The sequence below is a fragment of the Balaenoptera acutorostrata genome, chromosome 15 (genome assembly GCF_949987535.1).
Source record: "Balaenoptera acutorostrata chromosome 15, mBalAcu1.1, whole genome shotgun sequence".
Classification (NCBI taxonomy): domain Eukaryota; kingdom Metazoa; phylum Chordata; class Mammalia; order Artiodactyla; family Balaenopteridae; genus Balaenoptera; species Balaenoptera acutorostrata.
The window spans coordinates 37535147-37561981 of NC_080078.1; the positions used below are offsets into that span (position 1 = coordinate 37535147).

Below are 26835 nucleotides of genomic sequence, written 5' to 3' on the forward strand. Positions count from 1 at the left end.
ATGTTTTCCACAGGGGCAGTACCAGTTTGCACTCCCACCAGCAACACGTGAGCGTTCCAGGAGCTCTGCATCCTCGCCAGCACTTGGTGTTGTCAGTACTCCAAGGTTCCCAAACTGAGCAGTTGGAAGGAAGGACTGCTGCTTTGTGCTGAGATGGAAATTCTGCCAGTGGAGCAAGTTTGAGAGGGAATACTGAGATTCATTTGGGGTCACCTTAAGGATGAGATGTCTATATGATATTTACAAGGGGATGTTGATTAGTTGAGTGGACACGCAGGGAGAGAACTCTGGAGTCACCTCTATGGATGGTGTGTAGAGCTATGACACCAGATGCTATCACCCATGGATACAAGTAGGTGAAGGAGGAGAGAAGCCCCAGCTCTGATGTTGGGGCATCAATCACACAGAGGTTGGGAAAATGAGGAAGAATCAGCAAAATAGACTATGTTCTGTGAAAGTGATTTTTCCCCCCTCAGTAAGAATTGAGACAACTGTGTCCCTGAAAACTGGTATATGTCCTGGTTTGCCTGTGTGTGATTGTTTAGTAGCTGCCAACAGGAAATCAGACCCACAGGCCCATTGGGTCAAGGTCAAGTGGTGATGCAGATGAACACAGCCCCCACAGTCTGACACACACCACCTTCCCCCATGCCCTGGTTACGCTCTTACTCACTAGCTGCCTGCCAGTCTGCCTGGTGTCATCATGTGAGGTCTAATGTTGCAGACCTTGAAGGTCATACTCACAGGCCCAGTCATCTTTCCCATGAGCAACTTTGTGATACTATGAGCACAACGACCTGGGCACAGGTAGCAAAGTTTGGCTTGGAGCTGGGAAATCCATTGTCTCCACCTTCACATAGAATCCCACACTCCCCAGGCAGTCTGGGGAGCTTGGGGAGATGGTGCCCTTGGTGAGGAGACTGGTGAGCTCATTAGGGCACCATCAATGGGGTCATGGTGAGACTCCTTCAGGTGCCTCCGTGGGCAGCAGCACTGACTGGGAGACTTCAAGCAGGAAAGGGAGAGAAAGAAAATAATTGCTCTTGAGTAAGCATGATATGAAAACATGAAACTAACTGGGACACCCTCTGAAGGTCCAAAGCTCTTGTGGACAGGTATGAGCTCAAAGCCTTCATAATTTGGATAATTTAAGTGTGATTTGATTGTACTGACGAAATCTGACATACTGTTTCCATGATAACAGTGTTTTTGTAAAAAAAAAAAAAAAAAAAATAAGCAAAAACTATTCTGTGGGCTTCCCTGGTGGCGCAGTGGTTAAGAATCCGCCTGCCAATGCAGCAGACACGGCTTCGAGCCCTGGTCCGGGAAGATCCCACATGCCGCAGAGCAGCTAAGCCTGTGCGCCACAACTACTGAGCCTGCGCTCTAGAGCCTGAGAGCCACAAGTACTGAGCCCACGTGCCACAATTACTGAAGCTCACACACCTAGAACCCGTGCTCCACAACAAGAGAAGCCACCACGATGAGAAGCCCACGCACCGCAACAAAGAGTAGCCCCCACTCGCTGCAACTAGAGAAAGCCCGGGCGCAGCAACAAAGACCCAGTGCAGCCAAAAATAAATAAATAAATAAATAAATTTATAAAAATAAATAAATAAATAATTTAAAAAACGATTCTTCAGAATTGTTTTAGATTGACAGAGGGTCTGAAGCAGGTATATCAGTTACAAAGGCATTTAGCTGCAGTAAAAGAAGATCCGACCAACAGTGGCTTAAAAGCACACAAGAAGGATGGAGGTGGCTGTCTAGGATGGAGGCAACTTCTCAACCATGTCCTCACACCTGCAGCTTCTGAATCTTTGTTCACCGTCAATTTAGGTGTTATTCAACTCATAGCCTCATGGTGATAAGATGGCTGCTAAGGGTTAGGCATTACATCTGTATCCAAGACTAGAAGAAGGCAGACGGTGGGAAAGGATAATGCCAACTGAACATGTTCCTGTTATCAGGAACAAAACAAAGTCTTCCCAAGAAACTACCCATCAGACATCTGTTTCCACTGGGACCTTGTGGGAGACTGTGGAAAGGAGCATTTAGTTTTTCCAGTCTCTAAGGTGGAAGAAGGAAGGGAGGGGTGTTGGAATGGGGTTATTGGCTTAGCCAGCCAAAGGATTCGGCCACCAAGGGAGCTCATGGGGTTAGATGTGATTTACACACTTGTTCTGGATGCACAATAGAGACGAATTGGCAGGTCCCTGGCGTGGGAGTGAAAGTCTTCTAAAGAATTAAAGATCTGGGGAAGGAGCATGTGGAGGCAGTAGCCAGACCTCGCAGCCTATGACTAAGGCACTTCCATAGTAAGGACATGGGTCACTGTGGCCAGATGGCGGCACCCCTGCCCTGGGGGAGGTAAGGAGGACTCTCCCTGGGGCTGCTCCATGTGGGGGGTTAAAGGTGAGTGGAGGCACCTGCTGGGAGCCCAGGTTGGCGTGCCAGCCCCTCCCACTGGCACTTCCTCTTAGCCCGACAGGCCCAAGGGGCTCCATGTGTGGCCCCCAGAGGCAGGAGGTGTCGGCGGAGCCGAAGCAGTGATGGCCCCCACCCCCGCCCATTTGGGGCTTGCTCCTGGCCTGGTTCCAAACAAGGGGCAAACAGGCTCTCTGCGATTCTGGTGTGGACCCCACCAGGGCTAGACTGACCACATTTCCACCTCCTGGACCCCCCACCTGACTGGGGAGGGAGTCACTGGAAATCTTGTCACACTTTGGACCCAGGGCGGGCTCCCCACCCCATGGCCCAGCCCGTCTGTCAGGCTTCTTGGGGCTGTGGGAAGGTGCTTCCGGCTCTGGGGCTCCCTGGAGGGTGATGGCCAGCTCAGAGAAAACCCACCCTCACCTGAGGGTCCCACATTTACGGGGTGACTTAGCCCCAACAGATGTTTCCTTTTTTTCTTTAATTTTATTTTTTTTTATTTTTTATTTTTTTTGGCTGCGTTGGGTCTTCGTTGCTGCATGTGGGCTTTCTCTAGTTGCGGAGAGCGGGGGCTATTCTTTGTTGCGGTGCGTGGGCTTCTCATAGTGATGGCTTCTCTTGTTGCAGAGCATGGGCTCTAAGTGCACAGGCTTCAGTAGTTGTGGCATGTGGGCTCAGTAGTTGTGGCGCACGGGCTTAGCTGCTCCACGGCATGTGGGATCTTCCTGGACCAGGGCTCGAACCTGTGTCTGCTGTATTGGCAGGCGGATTCTTAACCACTGTGCCACCAGGGAAGTCCCCCCAGCAGATGTTTCTAGGTGTGGCCTTCTCAGGGGCTTCTGTCAGGATGCCATTGGAGGCAGAGGCAGAGGGCAGTGAGAGGCAGGGCGTGGGGGACACTGAGCCACAGAGGCCAGTGGCCAGAGACAGAGACAGAGAAGGAGTGAGGGGACAGGGACAGGACGTGGGGGAACGAGGAACAGAGGAAGAGCCTGGAGGGCAGAGGGGGAAACGGAGGCAGGAAGAAGGGCAGCGAATGAGGCACTGGTGGAGGGGTATGGGGGGGAGGGGAGACTGAGTCCAGAGAGGAGGGTAAGTGGACAAGGGAAGCAGAGTGACAGGTAAAGCGGGACCAGGTCACAAAGGGGAGGGGCCTCACCTGAGCCACCTGCTCACCCCCCAGCTGGTTCCCAGGCCAGCGGGAGGCCAGGTTAGCGTTTGTTTGTTAATAAGACCAACCCCACAGCACTTATTAACATGGGGGTAATCAAAACAATATGAACAAAAGTTTTAGAACAATGCTCCCAGTAAAGGACACCAACCAACCAACCAAACCACACCTGTGCTGCCTCCTCAAGCTCACTGCACTGATCGTTTCTAGTTGGAGACCCTGAGGCAGCCACTCAGCTCTGTCCTCTGCACAGCCGGGCCTACTTGTCTTCCTGACTGTTAGAAAAAATATCTCCCGCACATACTCATCAAACCAACCACACAGCCCTGCCTGCACATTCGCTTGTTTCTGGGAAGCCCAGGTGGGGCTGATGGGGTACAGCGTCCTGGGCCCTGGGAGGAGGGCCAGGGCTGGTCCAGGAGGCCAGAGGCCTGGCTGCAGGAAGGTGGGCGGTGGGAAAGGGGAGCATTAGCTCGGTCCTAGGCAGACCCCATGGTGGCCTAGGACTCAGCTCTCAGCCCCACCCCGTGGGGGCAGGTGAGGTGACTCAAGCCCCCACGGAGACCTGCTGTCTCACTGTTTTGCTCCTTCGTTCTGGGGGGAGGATTCACAGAATCGGCAGTGAGTCACTGGCTGAGTCAGCTCCTGGGGAGTCCTGGCTGCCTCAGCCCAAACTGAGACACCCGGCTCTAAAATGAGGGAGGATGGGGGACACCCCACTCTCGTGTGTGTGGCGGGGGTTCTCCTAGCCAGCCCTGTTTCGGAAATTCAACAGGCAGGTTGGGGACCTGCCTGGCCCTGCAGCCCCCAACACCCACCTTTCATGTGGGAGAGCTGGGCCTCCTGCCTCCTCTCCATTTGGTCTCTCTGGTGGCAAGGGGTTACAAAAGGACAGTGCAAAGGTCAGAAGTCAGGATGCTGAATCCTAGGTGGGCAGGACACCTGGGTCCCTGGCCAGACCACCATCCAAACTCCTACCTGCCAGCCCCCGTTTTAACCCCGACTGGACCCTGCTTCCCAGTGTTCCCATACACGAGGGAAAAAATAGGAACTGGGGAATAAACAATTTATTGAAATTGGAGGAATAAATAAGACGTGTGGGAGGAGTTACAAATAACTGTAAAAATCATTAACATGTATGTACACAAAGGCGCTCCGGGCCTCGGGGGTGGGGCCTGAGCCCAGGGGCGGGACGGGGCCTCCCCGCGGAGGAGATCAGGCGCCGGCACTCGGGCGCCCCCCCAGAGGTAGACCGCTTATTTACAACAGAGGAAATAGCACGTGGTCTCCCCAGATCCCTAAACCCCGCGGCCCCGGGCGGCCCTGCGAGCTCGCCGCGCCCCCAGAGCCCGTCCCCGGCGCCCTGTGGGCCCGCTACCCTGCGAGTGCCCGCGGAGCTGCACCCCTTGCACGATCCCCTGTACCCAGGAGCGGTGGGCGGCCAGGCTGATGTAGACGCCGGGCCGGTTGCGCTCCGCACAGCCCTCGCCCCAGCTGATGACGCCCGCCAGCAGCCAGGTGCGCTCGACCTGGCACATCAGGGGGCCTCCGGAGTCGCCCTGCGGAGAGGAGGGAAGGTTAGGGACCCGCGTGGGGCAAGCGGTGAGCAGAGCCCAGGACCCGCACCGCAGCGGGTGGCAGTTCCCTTCGCGGGGGACCATTTCTCCGACCTGGGGGCCGCGGCACTCTAACCAGCGCCACCAGGACCGGGAGGGCGGGGAAGGACACACTTCCCAGGCTCACTTCCGGTAAGAAGCACTTTGTGCTAGACCTTCTCCCTCACAGCCCTGGAGGCAGGGAGGATTGTGACTTGCTTCACAGTTGAGGAAACCGAGCCTCAGAAAGAAGAAAACTGACCCAGCCCGGGTGTGGACCATCGCACCGTCCCGCCGTGCTCCGCCACAGTGGTGGAGCTGGAGCTGGTTCTGGGGGCCAGGACCGTGGCACCCCTTCAGGAGGATGCCAGCTCCCTGAGAATGGGGTCAGGCACACCGGAGGTGCTCAGAATGTTTGATGTATGAATGGCTGAGCCAGGCTGGGGCCGGGTTCTGTAGGCATCTATCTAGGGGGACTACCAGGTCACAGCCGATTCTGGGAGGAGGCCCAGGAGGAGAGGGGTGATGGAGCTCAGTGGGGCAGGGCTGGGAAGGAGGTGGTGTGCTCACCAGACAGGCGTCCCGCTCCCCCTCCAGGTAGCCGGCGCACAGCATGTCCTCCGTAATGGCGCCCTGCCCGGCTCCCCGCCAGTACAGGCGGCTGCAGACTGCTGAGTCGATGATGGGAACCTTTAGCTTCTGGAGGGTCTGAGGGTGGGGCAGGGGCACTGGGAGCAGGGAGGAGAGAGTCAGGCTTGGGAGACTCTCCTGGTGGCCTCCTCAATTCCCTCCTCAATTCCCTCAGCAGCGTTTCTCAAAGGGTAAATGGATCAGCTCTGTCAGGCTCTCCCACAATGCCTGCAGAAAGCCCAAATTCCAGGACTCCACTCTGGACCTACTGAATCCCAAATGAACGTGCAGCCTGAAACTCTGAATCTTTAACAAGATCTCTGATGCCAATGAGATGGTTCAAACCAATGGTCCAGTCTTGTCCCGTCTCAGGCATTACTTTAACCAGCACCGGTACTGCTACAGACTAATGGCCACTCAGTGTTGAATGTTACTGGGACTTGAGGGACCCCCCCCCCATCCCCTAGGGGGATTGACCCTAGGGTTGGTCTCTAGACCTTCCCCAGTTCATAAATCCACCTTTCACAGGAGCCCCTAAGAATGACCGTGGGGAGGCTGGCTGAAACTTCAGAGTCAGTGGGGTCCCCAGATGCCCAAACTTGTGTCATTTCTCTTAATTCTGGAATCTGGTTAAAGTTCCATATATATATGTCACTGCTTCTCTGCCTCTTACTTTATCTAATCTAATTTGTGTTTCTAGATGAGGTTTTCCAAACCTCCAGACTTGGTTTGCCAATTATATTTTGCCATTTATGGAGACTGCATTTTCTCCTGGGAATTTTGCCTGCAATTGTGTCATGATGCCACCAGGGGGCATTTATTCCAGATTTGGAATCTTAGGGCTGTTTTCATATTCACCTGGTTCAGCTTGGTCCCATAGACACCTCCTCTCAGCTGTTCCTATATCACTTAATATCTTGGTTGATCTGGCATCTTTGCCTCAGAACACAGCAAAAGGTACCTTTTAACTAGAAATGATCTAGAACTATCCACCTAGGCTTCTGCGTCATCACATCTCTGGGTCACAGCCTGTCTTTTCTTCTATCTGTGTCATGCTCTGCCTCTGGCCTCTATCCTTTGCTGCCCATGGCACCTGTATCTCCCAGTGTCCACCACCCTCTATCCCCACCCACCCCCACCCCCCTGGTGGGAAAAAAGCCACACCTCCATCGTGGATACTCCCCCAGCCAGCAATCCAGCAGTTGGTGTCCGGAAGGAGATGGATGGAGGAATCAGGCAGGCAGATGGGCAGGATGCGTTCAGAGAACTGGATGGCGTGCTCCAGGCGCACCAAGGCGATGTCAGCATGGGCGCCTTCCTTCCAGGAGTACACAGGGTGGGACTGCACCCAGGCAATACCCACCTCCTGGGACCTCGGGCCGGGGTTCCCCAGCTGCCAGGCCCCCAGCAGCACAGAGAACAAGGCTGGTTTGTTCAGATGGCTGGAAGGGAGAGGGAGGGGGTGGCATCAGCCAGGAACCACTGGGTGGTCAGGAAGGGTCTGGGAAGGGTTTCTGGGGGAATGGCAGGCATATGAAGGCCCCTGGTGAGCAAAAGAGGCTTCTGGGGAGAAGCAGGGACTCCCCTGAGGGACCCAAGACTGGACTAAGGCCTGGAAGCCAGGGCCGTGTGGGCAGCCCGGGGTCTGGGGAATCGAGTGGAGGGGACCGGCTGAGCGTATATACCCCTTGAAGCAGTGGGCGGCCGTGAGCACCCAGTGGTTGGTGAGCAGGGAGCCTGCACAGTAGTGGGTGCCATTCTTCTGGATGCTCACAAGCCAGGGCCACTCGGCATCGGTGCTGTCCTCACCACCCACGATTCGGTTCAGGTGTTGGGGCTTTCCACAGGCTGGGGGGCCTGGCGGAGGAGGGGCCGGCGTGTCAAACCCTCAGGCACAATCCTCATCCCTTCCAGCCCCCCTTCCCTGCCTTCAGCACTTAGGCCTGTGCTCCAGTCTCCTCCCACCCTGCTCCGTCCTTTGCTGCCTCTTCCCCGGCCCTTCCACCCTCTGTGCTCCCCTCTGGCTCAGCACTTGGTCCTCTAGCCGCTCACCCCCTCCTGGGCCTCTCTCCTCCGCATCCCGACTCTCTGGGCCTCGTTTCCTGCCTGCCCTTCCTCTCCAGCTCAAACCCCCTCTTGCCCCACTGCCCGCTTCTGACCTGTCCCCCACAGACAGACACACAGACACTATCCTGCCCTTCAGGCTTCCTCCCTCCCCGCTTCCCTGAGGGCAGCTCTGACTTACCAGCTGTCTTGGCAGCAGCTAGGGTGGCTGAGGGCAAGAGAAAGAAAGGGTCAGGCCGGTGGAGGGGAGCCCTGGTGCCCAGCAATCCTTCCCAGTGGCTCAGTCCCTGGGGCCCTCCAGGCCACCCCTGGCGGGGCATTTCCTGGAGCCTGGGCAGGACAGACAGAAACCTCAGGCCCTCGCTGTGAGCTGCGGCCTTGGCCTCCCTGCAACTTCCGGTGCAGCCTGTGCCCGGGCTCCATCCAGCCTGCCTGGGGGTGAGGGGTCAGCTCCTGGGGTGTCTCACTGAGGTGAGAGTGAGAACCCCCCTCTCAGGCCAGAGGTCTGGATGCCGCTGCCCCAGCAGTGGACCATGCAGACCCAAGAGACAGGAACGGGACATGAAGAGGGTAAATAACAAGCAGAGCTGAGCACACTGAGCGCTGACTGCGCTCAGCCCTGTCCTGGGCCCTGTAGTGCAGTGTTTCATGTACTCCTCACAGCTGTGCAGGAACCTGAGGCTCAGAGCAGGCAAATAATGATAGAGAGGAAGAGAGGTAGAGGGAGAGAGGGAGAGAGGGAGGTGGGGGAACAGAGCAACAGATGAGAGGGAGAGGAGGGATTCAGGCAGGACCAAGAGGGAGGGCGGCTGGGTGGACAATGGGGAAGGGGTGGAGGGGGCAGCAGGCCCTCAGGACTCACCTGGAGCAGCCAGAAGCAGCAGGGAGGTTACAATCCTGAGGTAGTGCCTCCCCAGGGCAGGGAGAGTCTTGGGAACCACCATGGCCACTGCCGACAGGAGAGCTTGGGTTCCCTGCAGGCCACCCCAGGTTTTATCCTGTGAGGCGGAATGCCGTCGGACCAGTCCCCCAAGTGAGTGTCTCAGTCCCGCCACCCCGGGCTGTCAGTCACAGGGAGGGGGTGGGGCTTCAGGGAGGAAATAAGCCGTTAAAGTCGGGGGTGGGGGTGGGGCTGGAGGTGGGGGTGGGAGGGCTCTAGCTGGGTCCCCTACCTCGGGCCTGGATCCGCGGACTCAGGTCTCAGGATCTGGGCTCTGGAGGGGCAGGCGAGGGAACCTGGGCCCTCAGGTCTAGGCTGGGCCTTGACCTTGACTGGGGGGGGCAGGGCAGAGAAAGGCCCTTAAGCTTGAAGGGGGGGTGGTCCAGGTGGGGAAGGAAGGCACTCAGACCCTGGGGCCTGGGTCCGCGGTGGCGGGAGCCGTTGGGGAGGCCCTGGGGCCTCGGGTGGGTGACAGCGGGCAAGGGGCTGCCCAGAGGCTCCGTAACGGCTCCTGTGACTCAGCGGAAGACCTGACCCAGCCCTGGGCTCGGGGATCCCGTTAACCCACTTGCCAGAAGGTGTGAATCAGACCCCCAGTGGCCACCTGTCCCGGGAACACCTTCCTGTGGGTCCTGTCACTCAGCAGCCTGAGGATTCATCTCTCACCTGGACTCCCAGGAAGCCCGGGCGGGGCAGCCAGTTGCCCAGGTGGCTGTGACTGATGCGGCTGCCTGGGGAGGGCTGGGATGCTGAGTCCCCACACCCCACCCCAGCCCCTGTGCTCCCAGGACCACCCCCCTGGACTCCTCCTTGGGGTCAAACGGCTGCTGGGTGATGCTTGAGCGGGGAGCCCAGGTGGGGGTGTGGGATGCGAAATGCTCCCCCAAGGAATCTGCCCGCGTGATCCTGTAGCCCCCACCCTGCAGTCAGGTCTTCCGTGACTCAGCGCCCCACACTCCAGACACCCGTGCCCTGAGCAGGAGGAGTCAGGCCTCTTCTGAGTGAGACTGTGTATCTTTGTCCTTCAGTCATTTGATCAACAAACCTTGCGATGGCCCTCGATATGCCTGGGGAGGGGCATGGACATAACAGCAGTTACGGCGTGCTTAGTGAGCCAGGCACCACCTCATTCAGTCTGCAAAGTCCCTTATTATTATTCCCATTCTGCAGATTAGCAAACTGAGGCCGCTTAGGTTAGTGACTTACACAAGGTCCCCCAGCTGGTGAGGGGAGGAGCCCAGATGTGAACCCCAATTCTAGAGAATTGGGCACCTGCTGTATGCCAGGTCCTGTGCTGGGCACCGGGACACGATAATGAATAAGACACATGTCCTGTCCTTAGACAGCACACGTCTCCCCAGGGGTGGGAGGCAGTGAGCAAGTAATGACCGCAAGGGGTCATGGGGGGATGGGCACAGAGGCCTGGGACTGGGGTAGGAGTGTCAGGGAAGGAGGAGGCTGCAGGCGTGGACCCTGGAGGGCCCTCCTGAGGGTGGGTGCTGTGTGCTGCGACTCTCAGAGGGGAGGGACAGTGAGGAGTTTCCCCATGGATCCTCGGGATCTAGGTTGGTACCTGGTGCACACTGGGTCTCGATGGATGTTTGTTGAATGAATAAACAAGTGAGGAAGAAGTGAGTCTGGAGAATTCCACTGGGGACCAACTGCTCCAGCCTCCTGCCTCTCCAGTTCCTCTCTGTTCCAGCTCTTCATGCCATTCATGCCACCTGGATCACTTCCCAGGTGATCCAAGGGGCAGGCATGTGCCCCAAGATGTTGCTGTCCTCGAGATGGGGTGGCCAGGAAGATAGCCCCAAGGGGAAGGGCCCTGGAAGAACCAGGGGAAGTCCAGAAAAGCCAGTGAAGACTACCTGGTACAAGTCCTGGAAAAGGACCCCACAGACCGGCTCCCCAGTTCCCAAGGAGTGGAGACCTTGGTATGATTCAACATTCATTCAAACAGAATATTCATTGTGCCCACGGTATGCCAGCCCTATGCCAGGCATCGTGGCTGGGCATCTCTTCGCCGGGGCAGGAGATGGATGGGCTGCCCACCCTGCCACCCACTCTCCGTGTCCCTGCCAGGCCGTCTCAGACCACTGATGATTTTGCAGGGAGGTGGGGGTGACAGATAGGGCTGCAGAGGCCTCAGAGGGCATAGCAGCTGGAGCCAGCAATGCTCAATCCAGAGAAGTGACTTACTGCCCCGCTTCTCTCAGCATCTCAGATGTGGGCACCGGAGTCTGGCAGATATCTGATCAGGGGTATCCGTTCATTATCCAACCAAATCTACTGAGCACCTACTGCGATACAGCTGTGAATAAACCAAACCAAAGACAATCCTGCCCTCATGGCAGGGACACCAGGGGAAACAGAATAAACAACATAAATAAGTAAATCATTTAGTTTAATAGATGATAAAGTCTATGGGGAAAACCAAAGCTGGAAGGGACTCTGGGGTGGGGGTGGGGATGGGAGGAGGAACAGGAGGTGGGGTGTGGGGTTTTGGGGTTTGTAATCTTAAATCAGGAGCCCAGGGAAGAAGTGCAAACCTTCAGCTGAGACTTGCAGGAGAGGGGCAGAGGCAGGTGTGGTCAGAGGCCATTCCAGCCGCAGGAAGAGCAAACTCAAAGTCTCGGTGGGTGGAATGGAGGATTCCAGTGGCAAAGGAGAAGCACAGGAGCTAAGGGGGCCTGGCCCGGCCACCCGGTCTCCCTGTGTAGGTGACACTGAGCCTGGCTCCAGAGTATGAGTTGGGGACGCTAGGAGAAGAGGTGGGGAGAGCCATCCAGGGTGAGGGGCCGACCAGCTCAGGGCACAGGGACAGGGTACTCGGGGCAGAGGCCACCAGACCACCAGGGTCCTTGTGGGCCCAACCATATAAGGGAGCCTTGGCTTTAGGGCAGGAGCCCTGCAGACAGAAACCCAGCAGAGAACATCGGCCGCAGGAACTGCTCTCTCCTCTGAGGCTCATTTTCATGCAGTTCTGGCCCTGGCTTGGAGATTGCGAGCTGTTTTCTGTAAGGAGAGGCTGGATCTCTGAGCTGGAGAGGGGAGCCGGGGTGAGGTGGGGGTCACGCTGAACTCCAGGCAAGCCACTTGGCTGAGATCAGCACTGCATTCCAGGTGTGGAATCTAGCCCTCCAGTGGGTTTGGTCAGACCCGCACTGCTGTGTTTTTTAAATTGGGCAAATCCACATTAAAAAAAAAAATCTGGGGGCTTCCCTGTCGGTCCAGTGGTTAAGACTCCATGCTTCCAATGCAGGGGGCACGGGTTTGATCCCTGGTTGGGGAACGAAGATCCCACAAGCCAGGCGGCGTGGCCAAAAAAATCTGAATTTTGACTAATGCTGTTGTGAACACAAGTGTACAAATGTTTTTCTGAGTCCCTGCTAAAACAGATGTTTGCACACCCATGTTCACAGCAGCATTATTCGCAGCAGACAAAAAGGTGAAACAACCCAGTGTCCATCGATGGATGAATAAATAAACAAAAGGTGGACCATTATGTACTGTTCAGCATGAAAAGGAATGAAGCACTGACACACGCTACAACATGGATGGACCTTGAGGACATTATGCTGAGTGAAATAAGCCAGACACAAAAGGACAAATACTGTATGATTCCACCTATATGAGGTCCCTAGAGCAGTTAAATTCATAGCAACAGAAAGTAGAGGGTGGGTGCCAGAGACTGGGGGAGGGGGGATCGGAGTTAGTGTTTAATGGGTAAGGAGTTTGCTCAAGAAGATGAAAGTTCTGAAGACGGATGGTGGTGATGTTTGCACAACACTGTGAACGTATGTAATGCCATCGGACTGTACACTTTAAAATGGCTAAAATGATAAATCTTATGTATATTTCACTACAATTAAAAAATGGAAAAAGAAATCTGAATATCCACCGTTTCATGAACCTCAGAAGCTGTGGCAACACTGGGCCCCGCTGGGCTGAGAGGCCTGATTCCAGTCCAGCCCCACTCACCCACCCGCACTCTGCGGTTTGGGCCAGCCAGGGCACCATGTCTTTGGGTATCTCCTGCGCTCGGAGGGCAGGGCTTGGGACAGAACAGATGCTCCATCCCTGCCAGGTGACTCAAGTAAGCTCCCAGAGCAAGCAGAGAACTCCGAAGGAGCCAGGGACATAGCAGCTGCTTCTTCCAACCTGGCCTTGGTTTGTGCATCTGTGCAGAGGCTTGTCAGCCCCGCTATGTCTGTCATGACTGCTCAGGCAAAGGGCTGGAGGCCACGCCAGGCTGAGCACCGACTGAGCAACGGCCAGGCTGTGCTGTCTGCAGGCAAGTTTTTCCAGGGCACTAATGGTTTTGAGGAACCTGGCCTGGCTGGTCTCAGGGACACTGCTCACCGGCTGGCATTTCATCACCTTTCCGAGGGGACGTCCTTCCATCTAACCACTCCTGAACTGTCCTGGGAGCTCAGCTGTCACTCGGGGTCTCCCTGCCTCTTGGAGACTGGGGCGAAGAATGCTCTTAGTCATGGAGGAAAGGAGACCTTTCCAGTGACGTTTGGAAAGCTCTCCCCATCCCAAGAGCCTGGGTCCCCCTCAGAGCCTCGCCATGGCTCCTATGGCCCCAGGCCTCGCATTTCCTCTACCTCTGCCCAGGCTCCTCAAGGCCCTCTCGGTTCTGCTTACCCCAGTCCCAGCCCCAGAGTTCTGTTTCTTCTCCCTTCCATGAGAAACCCAGCTTCATCGGTGCACACCGAATCCTTTCCCCATCTTCAGGCTCTCGGACCCTGGGCTGTATAGTCCAGGCACTCCCCACCCGCACCCCCACCCCAAATTCTGCGAAATAAAATTTTCTCCATCTTATAACAGCATTGTCTGTTCTCTTGACAGTTCCTCAAAATGGAAATTGAGCATCCCCCTCCTTGCCCAGCCTTCCTTTCTGTAGTCCTAGGGGTCCCTCCTCCCCAGTCCCTTCCTCAACCCCATACTTTCTAAACACAGAGCCCCTCCCTGACCCACACCACTGTCTGACTCTTTGAATGCTGGACATCCAGGGTCCAGGTGTTAATGGTGTGACGCCATGTATCTTCACTCTGGTTAATGTCTTCCTGGAATATGGAGCATTGTTCATTCTCGTGGTCCACCAAGACTTTCAGCACTTTTTAAAAAACTGCACTTATACTTGTTCCTCCATTCCTTAGTGGTCCATCTCTTTCTTGATGGCAGGTCTCCATGTCAGCTTCCTCCAGAGTTTTCCTTCCATGGCTTAGAGCATTCTCCTAGGTTTTGTTCATAACCTATTCCTTCTTCGGAAAAGTTGGCTGTACATCAGAATTCTTAGAGCACGTTTTCCCCATTGACTCCTGTTGTTCTGGAAAAATATCCCACCAGCCTGGCTGGGAATCACCAGGGAGGAAGGTGGCCAGTCATCCTACAGAAATGTCATTGGAAAGGTCTCCTTTCCTCCACGACTAAGAGCGTTCTTCACCAGTCAAGCACACTGCTCTTCCTCCTACCCAGGACCAACTAGAATGACTCTCACTGCAACACTGAGAAATCAGTCTGGAAGGACTGCAATTCCTCTGCACCAGGAAACAGAGAGGGGAGCTCCATGCTGGGAAGGGCCGAGCCCGGATGGAGCCTGATGGGAAGAGTTGAGCTGGGAAGGGCAGAGGGAATGGGCACGCGGGACAAACTGCCTTGCTGGGTGCCCATCGCCGGCCTGGGCCACTTCTAGCACTCTTGGTGACTCATCAATGACTCGCAGACCTAGAAGTTGTGAGGTCAGACGTCATGGCCAAGGGCTCATGGAGAGGAAGTGACTGTACAGAATTAACTTCGGCTAGGGGTAGGCGGAGAATGAGAGGCCCCCAGTTCCAGAGGTGAGCTGGGCACAGAGCTGGAGTCTGCAGGTCTGCCTGTGGGGTACCTACTGAGCCATGAGCTGGGCAGCCACGTGATGCTGGCCAGAGAGGAGGCGTGGAGAAACCGGCTCCAGCATCCCCTGCAAGGTGGAGAGCCACCTGCCTCCAGCCACGTTCCTCCTCCCCCATCAACCCTCCAGGGAAATAAGTGGCTGTGCTAATTACTGCTAATGAATGGCTTCTGGGTAAGTCAGAGTGTGGACATTTCTCTTGCCAGGAGGACAGACAGCTCTGGGGGAGTCAGTAGGCAGCTGGGATTGGGATACCCCTGTTCTAGGGGCCCAGGGAGAAAGACACCCCCCAGTTGCAGTCCATAGCTGTGCCTCCAAGACACAGGCTGGGTACTGGGGATCTGGATTCCCACCAGGCATCTTTAACTAGGAACCTGGAGATTCCCTCGAATTCAGACACTCCACAGGCACCCCGTCTCAGAAAACGGCACCACCGTGCACCCAGTTGCTCAAGCCACACGCCTGCGAGCCATCCTTGATTCAGCCTTTTTCTCCCCACCCATAACCAATTGTAAAGGAAAAACTCCTTCTCTGTACACACAAAATACTTTTGACACCAGGTGTGCGGGTTTTTCCACCACAAGCAGTTCTCTAATTCTCTGTGGACACCAACTGTGTGTCCTACGATTTAACTCAATCCTGACACTAACTGGAGTTTGTGCAGATCCCACAGGTTAAAGGCTCAGTCCCACAATACTCCCCCCATCTCAGATGCCAATCACAAGTGGTGGGTCCTCAGGTCACCTGCACATGTCTGACGTGGCTACAAATCGGGACTTCCCAGGAACCCCCTCCTCAGGTTTGATAATTTACTATAACGACTCAACAGAACTCAGGGAAACACTTATTTACATTTACCAGTTCATTATACAATAAAGGACACAGATGGACAGCCAGGTGAAGAGGCGCATGGGGCAAAGTCCGGAAGGGTCCCGACTGCAGGAGCTTCTGTCCCCATGGATCTGGGGTGTGCCACCTGCCTTGCACGTGGATGTGTTCCCCAACCTGGATGCCTTCCAAACCCTGTACTTTAGGGATTTTTATGGAGGCTCGTCACGTGGGCACGATCCATTATTAACTCAATCTCCAGCCCCTCCCTGCTCCCCAGAAGATGGGAGATGGGGCTTAAAGTTTCAAGCTTCTAATCACGGCTTGGCCTTTCTGGTGACCAGTCACCATCCAGGAGCCAAAGAGGCCACCAAGAATTATCTCATTAGAACAAAAGATGCTCCAATCACCCAGGAATTCCAAGGGCTTCAGGAACGGGGGTGAGGCGGGGAGAGACCAATATATACATATTTGCAGTGTAAGTGTCTGACATTAAGCTTTTAGTTGCTGGGGCATCCATTTCAAGACATCCATCTCGAATGAACACATCGCCAGCTGTGCGACACAGCTACTAGCTGACAACCAGATAAGGAGCCAGGCGGCCCCGCCCATGAAGGATTAGAAAGGTTTAGAAAGCCCTGGGTGACCTAGATAACTGACCACTGGAGTGACCCCACTTTTCCCTTCCTGAGCCCAAATTCCCACTCTTAGGTTTTATTTATTTATTTATTGGCCTTGCCGAGAGGCTTGCGGGATCTCAGTTTCCCGACCAGGGATTGAACCTGGGCCACGGTAGTGAAAGTGCTGAATCCTAACCACTAGACCACCAGGAACTCCCCCAACTCTCAGCTTTTAAATTTGGCCATGAATTAGAATTTAAATTCGACAAAGAGTGAAGCCGGGAAACCCCAGCCTCCTCACCCTTGGACCCTAATAAAGGCAGAGCCCCCTGTCCGCGTCCCCCATCCCCCACCTACCCTCGACCTCGCTGTGTGGCCCTAGGGTGTGCGGTGTGCCCTCCAGGACCTGTGAGTAATAAATCTGGTTTCTTTCCAAAGTTTCCTGAGGGTTGTTGTTAAGGTGTGTCTTGCAATCATAATAAGAACCACAAGGGCCAGTCCAGCCACAACACGTCTGTGAAGGCCTTGCCGTGTCGTGGGGCCGGGGGAGGGGCTCAGGCACCCCTCGCCACCAGCGTTACTACTGATAGGCTGAGCCCGACACAGCAATACTTCTTACTTCCCACCAATCCATCGGCACGTCCTGGTGTCTCCAGCCCAGAACAAGCGAGCGGGAGAGCCCAGGCCTTCTCCCCCACCCCACAACCCCGGCACAGGCCCGCCAGCCCCCCTCCTGGTGGGTCCTGGGTCCCCTCCAGGCTCTTCTCCCACAGCAACCAGAGATGTTTAACAAAACACCAACTAGATCACGGCATCTCCCCGTTAAAAACCCTAGCGGTGCTCACTGCACTTAGGAGATCTCAAATCCTCGCGGCTCCTCCCTGCAGGTGCTGCAGCATCCACCCGTGCTGACCTCTTCCCCTTCCTGTCCTCACTCCTGGCTCACGCCCAGCCCCACTGGGCCTCTATTTCCTCTTCGCCCTTTGCACGTGCTGCTTCATCTAACCGGAAGGTCTTGACCGCACCTTCAGAGCAGGCACCTTCTCTTTGGCCTTAGTTTAAGTGACACCCTGTTATTCTTTTTTTAAAAAATTAACTAATTAATAAACTTGGCTGCGCCGGGTCTTAGTTGTGGCAAGCAAGATCTTCGTTGCCACGTGCGGGATCTTTAGTTGTGGCATGGGAACTCTTAGTTGCGGCGTGTGGGATCTAGTTCCCAGACCAGGGATAGAACCCAGGCCCCCTGCATTGGGAGCGTGGAGTCTTAGCCACTGGACCACCAGGGAAGTCCCTCTGTTATTCTTTTACACAGCCCTGTTGGGAAAAGTGTGGAAGACTTGAAATGGGCAAATGAGATGCCTGGATAGCCTTCCAAGGCAAGCTGGAGCCTCCAGGGATCATCTGATCCCATAGGGGAGTGCACCTTTGTTTGTCTCTGATGAGGCTATTTGACAGCTCTGTGGAGACAGAAGTTAATTGGCAGAAAACTGATAGTAATGCCAATAATTCCTGCTCCTAGAAAGCAAGTCACATCCCACCAATGCTACTGATTATTGCCCTGTGAGGATGGACAGCATTGCTGGCTGGCATTCTCGTCGTCCTGTGGAAGAGATGATTCCAAACGTTACATTCCTTGCTTTAGGCTACTGAGCAGTCTTGCATCCATTATTAGCAAATTGATTGCAGCATTCCTGATTTCCCATGTATATGTCTCTTCTTCAGATTCTCTTTTAAACCAGTTTTAACATCTTGATGGTTTCCTCCTTCATTAATGAGTTAAAATCTTTGATAAATGCCACTTTTATATTTATTTGAAAGTCATGCTTTTACCTTTTTTGAAAATTACACTTTTAACAGCTCACTGTTATACCCACAATGCTTGGCACGTAGCAGCTCCCACTTTTGCTGAGTCAATTGATTACTTAATTAAATGAAACAGTACACAACTTTTTTCCTAACTGATAAAACAGGCTATGGATTCTATTTTTACCCTTTTATATTATTGGAATCATGCCACTACATTATTTCAATCTGTTTTCTAAATGTAATATATTTTGGTATCTTCCCATGTCAGTAAACTATTTTCATAACATGAAAATTAACACTGGACATTCATTCTTTTTACTACTGTACAGAATGCTTCATTAAACAATCTTATTCAGAAATCTTTGAAAAACATCTCTGATTATTTCCACAAGTTATATTCCTAATAGAGATATTGCTAGGTCAAAGGTTATAAACTTATATACAGCTTTTAGCATGTATTATCAAACTACTCTCTATTCTAAAATTGTATAGTGATTTATTTTCCTTTCCTTTCTTTACCATAGAAAGATGAAATGCAAATATTTTCCCCTCATATCCTGGCAGAGTTTCAAGATCCCATCTTTCTTGCCCTTGAGGAAAAGAGAACTGGTTTTCCAGTTGCTAATGACTTGGTCTCAAGACTTACCTTGCCCTCAGGTCTGCTGGGAAAGACAAGAGGAGACAGGAAATGCTTCACTGAGGAACAGAAAGGGGGAAGGAATTCCCCTAGTTTAAATGAAGGGAAGACCAGCAGATTTCCGTGTGAGGGCGCAGCTCAAAGGCTCAGGAGCCCCAAGGAGCCCAGGCTTCACTGGGAGACCCCAGCCATCAGGTGCCAGGGCCTGGGAGTGCCCAGAGAGGACCCACCTGATCAGAATTTACTCCTCACCCATGCCTGCCCTGCACTGGGCTGCGCTGCCAACCTCCACTTGTGCCACACATGCCACCTCCACGCTTCCCTAGCAAAGCAGATATCCAGCCGGGACGCTCCAAGGGGGCCCAAATGAATGACACCTACAGGCTGTAAATAGCTGCTTCCTCAAGCCCCCGACTGCCCCTTAATGCCGCTGCTCCAGCCCTCCCCTAGACCCCCAAAGGGAGTAATTAAAGGGTTAATGCTGGGGACTTCCCTGGCGGTCCAGTGGTTAAGACTCTGTGCTTCCAGTGCAGGGGGTATGGGTTTGATCCCTGGTTGGGGAACTAAGATCCCACATGCCACTCAGCATGGCCAAAAAATGAAAAAAAGAGGGGGGGTGGTTAATGCCTGTTGAGACAGGGGACCTCCAATGGTCTCCGGCCAGCCTTTTCTGATCGTTTCCTGCCTGTAAAGAACTGGTTGTTCAATATTTTTTATGTTGCCCTTGCACCTGTCCTGGGGATGGGGAGGGGGTCAGGGGGAGCAGTGCAGGAACTGACCTGAACAAGCCCCAGACTCCCTGAGCTGGGATAGTGGTTACTGTCATCTTCATTTCTCCTGCTTTCTCTCCCAACCTGATTAATCCTCTGAGTCCTTCCCAACTTTGCTTCCCATGGAACCAGTCTCTCTCTCACAGCTGTCCTAGACCCACAGTTCACAGGGCAGCCCACACTGCTAAGGGCTGACGCTGCTCCAGAATCATCTGCACCTCAGTTGCAACTGCTGGCACTCAACACATGAACTCACTTCAGCCTCCGTATCCTGCCCAAAGCACCGTCTTCCCCACCATACCTAGGAGGAAATGAGCTCAGAGAGGGGAGGAGCTCACCCCAATTCACATGACTGGGAAGTAGGAAGGCCAGGAGTCAAACACCCCAGGGCCATTTTAAGGCCTTGATAAGCCTGGAACATTTGTAACCTTGACGCCTCCACCACATGGCATCAAACATGTGAACGTGCACCTCCCTTTACCGAGTAAATGCAATGACCCTGTTACTATATGCGTTCAGTCGCAGTTGGCAAGTGAACATAGTGATATGTTGGAGACATTTAATAAACATCTATTCGTTTCGATTTGGCAGCTCCCTTTTCGGATTTGAGAGTAAGAATTATTTTTCAAGACGCAGACAGTTTTGTAAGCCCCACCGTGCTGTAATACTGAAAGGCTCCAACAGGCTGAAACCTTGGTCTTCTCACGCATGCCCAGCTCCTCCCGCGCCCCCCGCGCGCCCCGCGCCCCAATCCCCATTTCACGCACAAGAACACCACATACAGGATTCCTCTGGGTGCAAATAGCAGAGGACTGTGACTCACACTGGCTGAGGCAAAATAACATGACTGTTACTGTGAGTTTACTATTCCCGGAAACACCTGCCCGGGAGCACAAAAGGTGCAGATAACTTTACTCCTTGACTTCAGAAAAATCCATCAAAAACGGCACAACTTTTTTTTTTTTTAACTTTGGGTTTATTTATTTATTTATTTATGGCTGCGTTGGGTCTTCGTTTCTGCGCAAGGGCTTTCTCTAGTTGCGGCAAGTGGGGGCCACTCTTCATCGCGGTGCGCGGGCCTCTCGTTATCGCGGTCTCTCTTGTTGCGGAGCACAGGCTCCAGACGCGCAGGCTCAGTAATTGTGGCTCACGGGCCTTGTTGCTCCGCGGCATGTGGGATCTTCCCAGACCAGGGCTCGAACCCGTGTGCCCTGCATTGGCAGGCAGATTCTCAACCACTGCGCCACCAGGGAAGCCCCATGGCACAACTTTTTAACAGGTAACATCAAACAACTGTTGAAGCTCCAAGACTCTGAAACCCTCACCTCGCTGAGATGACAAATCCTAAACTACTGTGACCAACAACCTTACACTATATAACATGATTCTTACCCAATCCTCATTAAGGTCCACCTTAAACCAGACCCCAAAACCTCTCTATCTCAACTTTGCCCTTCCCACCTCCTCTCCACTAAGGACTCTTTCAAGATGGTGCTCTCCCTGAACAAGGGAAGCAACAAACTCAGTTCTGTCTTTGCAACAGGCTGTTTGGATAGTATTTTCAAGGAGCCAGCATTTGACGAGGGGTACAGGACCAACACGGTGGGCCGAGCCCAACTGGGCCAGACGCAGCGCTGGAGTAAATCTCCCTGGAGGGGTGGGCACTACCTGCCAAAGAGAAAGAAAGGGAACAGATGTCTGGAAGCCAAACAACAGTGTCTACTGCAGTAACCCATGCCCAGCCGGGTTAAATGCCTTGCCCAAGGCCACACAGACTGTTGGCATAAGAGCTGGGAGGAGAACGCAGGCTTTTTGGCCAGCAGGCCATTGCCCTCGTCCTCACCCACACTGGAAGCCTGGGAAGCCTCCTTCCCTGATCTCCCGGGGGCTGCTGCCTCAGGGTGACCCAGGAAGAAGCTCCTGTTCCTCGTCCCTCCGCACTAATCCACACTAGTCCAGGAAAATATAAGCTAATTGCCCACTGATTAATTGATGACCTAGAACCGCTCTGGAACCTCAGCAGGCGGAAGCACGATCACCGCGCGGGGGATGCCGGGAAGGCGGCGGCTGGGCCGACTTCCGGCCTCAGAGGCTGCCGGGTGTGGGCTTTGGGCCGAGGGCGGCCGCGTTGGGGGCGGCCCTTTCGCGCCCCAAGACCCCTGCCAGCGTCCCCGGGGCCTGGACGCGCCCGAAATAAAAGGAAAAGCGTCTTCATGGTCCAGGAGCCTAACAGGTGCCGCGGACCGCAGGGGTCTTCGACTCCGACTCCGGCTGCCTATCAGACTGTGTCTGTCGCCCCCCAGTGGCCGTGTGGGGGACTCGAGCCGGAGTTTGCTGCTCCCCACCTGAGCCCCATTCCTCCTCCTGCCTTTGTTTCCCAGCGCCTTGGAAGAAGTAAAATACGAACCATCAGAAATGAGAGGAGAAGGCTTCCTTCGTGGCTCAGTGGTTAAGAATCCGCCTGCCATTGTAGGGGAGACGGGTTCGAGCCCTGGTCCGGGAAAAACCCACATTCTGCGGAGCAACTAAGCCAGTGAGCCACAACTACTGAGCCTGCGCTCTAGAGCCGGCAAGCCACAACTACTGAAGCCCGCGAGCCACAAGCCACTGCATTGAGAAGCCCGCACACCGCAAAGAAGAGTAGCCCCTGCTCTCCGCAACTGGAGAAAGCCCACACGCAGCAATGAAGACCCAACGCAGCCAAAAATAATAAATAAATAAAATAAATTTTTTTTTAAAAATGAGGAGACAGTGTGTTCAGGAGTTTTGCAAGCTGGATGTTCAATACATTATTTATCTTTTAAAAGTCATTGTTGGGGACTTCCCTGGTGGTCAAGACCCCACGCTCTCAATGCAGGGGGCCAGGGTTCAATCCCTGGTCAGGGAACTAGATGCCGCATGCCGCAACTAAAGATCCCGCATGCTGCAACTAAGACCCGGTGCAGCCAAATAAATATATATATTTTAAAAAGTCATCGTTAAAGGCCATGAAGAACCTACTGGCAAGACGGGAATAAAGACACAGACCTACTAGAGAATGGACTTGAGGATATGGGGAGGGGGCGGGGTGAGATGTGACAGGGTAAGAGAGTGTCATGGACATATATACACTACCAAATGTAAAATAGATAACTAGTGGGAAGCAGCCGCATAGCACAGGGAGATCAGCTCAGTGCTTTGTGACCACCTAGAGGGGTGGGATGGGGAGGGTGGGAGGGAGGGAGATGCAAGAGGGAAGAGAAATGGGAACATATTGTATATGTATAACTGATTCACTTTGTTATAAAGCAGAAGCTAACACACCATTGTAAGGCAATTATACTTCAATAAAGATGTTTTTAAAAAAAAAGTCATCGTTAGAAGTTGTATTATATAAACCTACAATTAAATTATATTCAAAAATTTAGCAAATAATCAAAATTCATCGCTTTCTATTTATTTTACGATTATCTATGTTCTTGAGGTTTTTGTGTCTATTATGTCCGTATGGTGGAAATAGCATACAATGATGTGCTGCTGTACATTTATTTCTGACTCCACATTCAGTGACCTTGTTGGTAACTTGACATCATCCATAATGGGAGTATTTATACCACAGAAATTGGCAAACTCTAGAAATCAGTCCCCACCCCCCAACCCCCAACTCCCACCAGGGTCATTAACCAGCACACCACTTGAGTCAGACAATGGTGGGGTGCACAGAGAACAAGGCCCATGTCTTTTGGGGGGCCAGCACAGGAACATAATCAGTTTCCTCTTTATCAAGGCCCAGCACAGGTCCTGACCATGGTGCTCAATGAATGAGGAAGGGAGGGAGGGAGAAAATTATATGCTAAACTTGGCTCTCTGTAAATTTTCTTAAGATCAGCTTACCTAACATTGATTGTGCGTCTTACCTGACCTTTTCCCAGTTGACCTAACAGTCCTTACTGCGTGGTGTGCAAGGCCTTGAATGCCAACAATTGAAATAGTTTCCCTGGTGAAGGTCAGCCAAGGAAGGATTTTGAGTTGGGAATAATATAATTCAAATTTTGCTTTAGGATGAGAATCAGGCCTGTGTGCAGGACAGGTTAAAGGGAGGAAGGAACAGAAACCAGGAGACCAGACTGTTCATTCAAGACTTGGCTCAGCACTCAGGACCTGTGTAGGGGCAAGGCTGTGGAGAGGAATGTAAATCACAATCCATGGCCCCAGGGAGTTCAACCTTATGGTGCAAGAGATAGTAAACTGACAATTACTATGAGTGTGATAAGTGCGTTGAAAAAGGCAGTTCAAAGTGCCAAAGGGTGACATTCTTTCTGGAGGAGGCAAAGAAGCTGTGACCCAGCCCTGACAAGTAGGGCTTGTAGGCAGAGGGAAGTTATCAAAAGAAGGAAGAGGGGTGGGTTCCAGGCTGAGAGAACTGCCCAGGCAAAGGCCTGGGTTTGTAGAGGGCCTTGGAGATTTGGCTGGAACAGGAGAGCTAAGAGGAGGGTGATGGGAGATGGATCTGGAAAAGCACTGGTGTTCTCACTTCTGAGGCTGAGCAGGAATGGTTAGTGTGGGGGCAAAGAGCAAGTCCTGACAGAATGGGATGGCGGATGCTCTGTGTATTCTCCTGCTGTGAGCTCCACGTCTGCAGCAACACGACGTTTCAGCCACGTCTCCTATCTTCCTTCTGTGATCCAGCCAGGAAGGAATACTGATTCCCAGGATGGCTGAAGGCTCCTGACTCCATACCTGGCCCACGCTGCTCTTATGACCAAAATTCTCTTCAAACACACATATTCTCTCCATCTATCTATCTCTCTGTCTCTCTGTCTCTCACTCACACACACACACACACACGCACACACACTCCATTTTGGAAATTTTATACAACTTTTATCACCTAGCTGGATGTCTTGATTCAAAGTCAGTCCCCTGAGATTCTTTTTTTAAAAAAATTTTTGGACAAACTCAAGAAATAAAACTGTCTTTGAACAGCTTTATGTTTGATACATTAAAATTTTCAATTTTTTCGATGTTTGCATTTTGTTTCTGTATTCTGGGGCTATAAATATATTCTATATTTTCTTCCAATATGTTTCTGTAAGCATATCATCACATTTTTATGAATGGTATGAAGTGCAGATATACTATTTTCCAAATATATTAGCTAATTATTTTCAAGGATGCTGACTGAATAACCTTTTCATTCCCCACTGATTTGACGTGACATCGACATAAGATACATTTATGTATATGTGTTAGGGTAAAATTCATACACATATCTGTTAAGTTTTGACCAGGGAAGCAGAACCTCCATGAGCAATATAAAATAAGGAATTAATTGTAGAGATCACGTTTTACATGATTGTGGGAGTAAGGGGGAAAGTCTATGGAAGGCTGGCTGCCTCTGCATCTACAACTGCTAAAGTCAGAGAAATCAGAAAATCAGAAAAAGAGTTAAGGGGGAAGCAAGGGAGAGCGAGGACAAACTGGAACCACATCTGTCTCTCTCTGCCTCTACCCTTGATAACATAATGACTTGCAGAAGGAGCTGGTGTCCTTCACCTTGAATCTGCAAATGTGCCTGGCTCAGGACACTGAGAAGCTAGTGGAAGAGACTTGGTGAGAGCTGCAGGAGCCATGGACCTGCTGCTGACCAAAGGGGCTCAGCAGATCAGTGACCATGTGCATGAGCTAGTGAGGACTCATCCCTGCACTGACCTCAGAGCTTCATGGCTGCTGCTTCATTTAAACCTTCCTGATCACACATGGATTTCTTTTCAAGCCATACCAACATGGAAGGGAATTCTGGGGAACATAGTTCCCAATATATATATATATCAAGAAGATATAACAATTATAAATATATATGCACCCAATATTGGAGCACTTAGATATATAAAATAAATATTAGCAGAACTAAAAGGAGAAATAGACAGTGATACAGTAATAGTAGAGGACTTCAATATCCTACTTTCGACAGCTGATAGATCATTCAGACAGAAAAACAATAAGGAAATAGTGGACTTGAATAACACTATAGACCAATGGACCTAGCAGACATATACAGAACATTCCATCCAAAACCAGAAGAAGACACATTCTTTTCAATGCACATGGAACATTCTTCAGGAGAGATTATACATTAGGTCACAAAACAAGTCTTAACAAATTTAATAAGATTGAAGTCATATCAAGTATCATTCCTAACCACAATGGTATGAAACAAAATCAAAAATAGGAGAAAAACTTATAAATATGTGGAAATTAAACGATATACACCTGTACAACCAACCAATGGGTCAAAGAAGAAATCAAGAGGGAAATAAAAAACTATCTTGAGACAAACAAAAATAGAAACACAACATACCAAAACTTATGGGATTCATCAAAAACAATCCTAAGAGGAAAGTTGAGAGTGATAAACACCTACATTAAGAAAAAAGAAAGATCTCAAATAAACAATCTAACTTTACACCTCAGGGAATTAGAAAAAAGAAGGAAAAATAAGTCCAAAGTTAGCAGATGTAAGGAAATAAAGATTAGAGATAAATTTCAAAGACACTAGAAAGACAATTAAAAAGATCAACAAAACTAATAGTTGGGGTTTTTTAAAAAGATAAAACTGAAAAACCTTTAGCTAGACTAACAAAGAAAAAAGGGAGGAGACATTACAAGTGATACTACAGAAATACAAAGCATCATAAGAGACTGCTATGAAAAACTATACGCCAACAAATTGTATATAACCTATAAGAAGTGGATAAATTCCTAGAAACATACAACCTATCAAGACTGAATCATAAAGAAATAGAAAATCTGAATGGACCAATTGCAAGTAAGGTAATTGAAGCAGTAACCAAAGACCTACCAACAAAGAAAAGCCCAAGACCAGAAGCCTTCATGGGTGAATTCTACCAAACATTTAAAGAAGAACTAGCTACCACTCCTTCTGTCATGGAAGGATGGTGTGTGAAAAATGTAAAAAGAAACTTGGTACTGTTATCACTCTAGATACATGGAAAGATGGTGCAAGGAATATCACAGGAAGTGGTAGAAGAGAGCTGGACAAAAATAAAGCTTTGACCTAAAAAAAAAGCAAGACTTGATCCACATGGAAAGAATAGGTCCTCCACTTGCAGAATCTGGAAAAGTTCTGTGCACCAACTGGGTTCTCATTATTGCCAGTGCTGTGCCTACAAAAAGGGCGTCTGCGCTATGTGGGGGAAAAAATTTGGATACCAAAAGCTACAAGCAAACGTCTGTCTAGATGTATTGAAGTTTCTGGCTTTCCATATGATTTACTTTTTGCTTTGAATTTTCAAGGCATAACATAGATGTTCAGGTTACAAAATATGTCTTAAAACAATTAGGTTTAATTCAGGGAAGTTGATTCGTATTCATTCTTCTGTTTTCAAGCAGTTCTGAACTGCAACAGTGTAACTAGTTTTCTGTCTTAAGTTGCTTTTTTT

The 26835-nt window shown here is 51.8% G+C and overlaps 1 protein-coding gene and 1 pseudogene across 1 annotated transcript; one reads left to right on the forward strand and one right to left on the reverse strand.

Moving 5' to 3' along the window:
- Positions 1 to 4722: 4722 nt before the first annotated feature.
- On the reverse strand, positions 4723 to 8903 carry PRSS22 (serine protease 22). The gene is made up of 6 exons (XM_007181619.3): positions 8756 to 8903; positions 8075 to 8101; positions 7515 to 7686; positions 6994 to 7271; positions 5770 to 5927; positions 4723 to 5163 (listed from the first exon to the last, which is right to left on the reverse strand). The coding sequence occupies exons 1-6, from the start codon at positions 8835 to 8837 to the stop codon at positions 4903 to 4905; spliced, it is 978 nt and encodes a 325-aa protein (XP_007181681.2). The 5' UTR covers positions 8838 to 8903; the 3' UTR covers positions 4723 to 4902.
- A 17425-nt stretch (positions 8904 to 26328) lies between these two features.
- LOC103010391 (cysteine-rich PDZ-binding protein-like) lies at positions 26329 to 26633 on the forward strand (annotated as a pseudogene).
- Positions 26634 to 26835: the final 202 nt, after the last annotated feature.

Coding starts and splice junctions, on each gene's coding strand:
- PRSS22 (XM_007181619.3), bottom strand. CDS start 8,837: ATGGTGGTTCCCAAGACTCTCCCTGCCCTGGGGAGGCACTACCTCAGG. Junction 7,272..7,514: donor GCCGCCCACTGCTTCAAGGG/GTATATACGCTC, acceptor TCTCCCTTCCAG/CCATCTGAACAAACCAGCCT. Junction 5,928..6,993: donor GGGGAGTATCCACGATGGAG/GTGTGGCTTTTT, acceptor CCCTGCTCCCAG/TGCCCCTGCCCCACCCTCAG.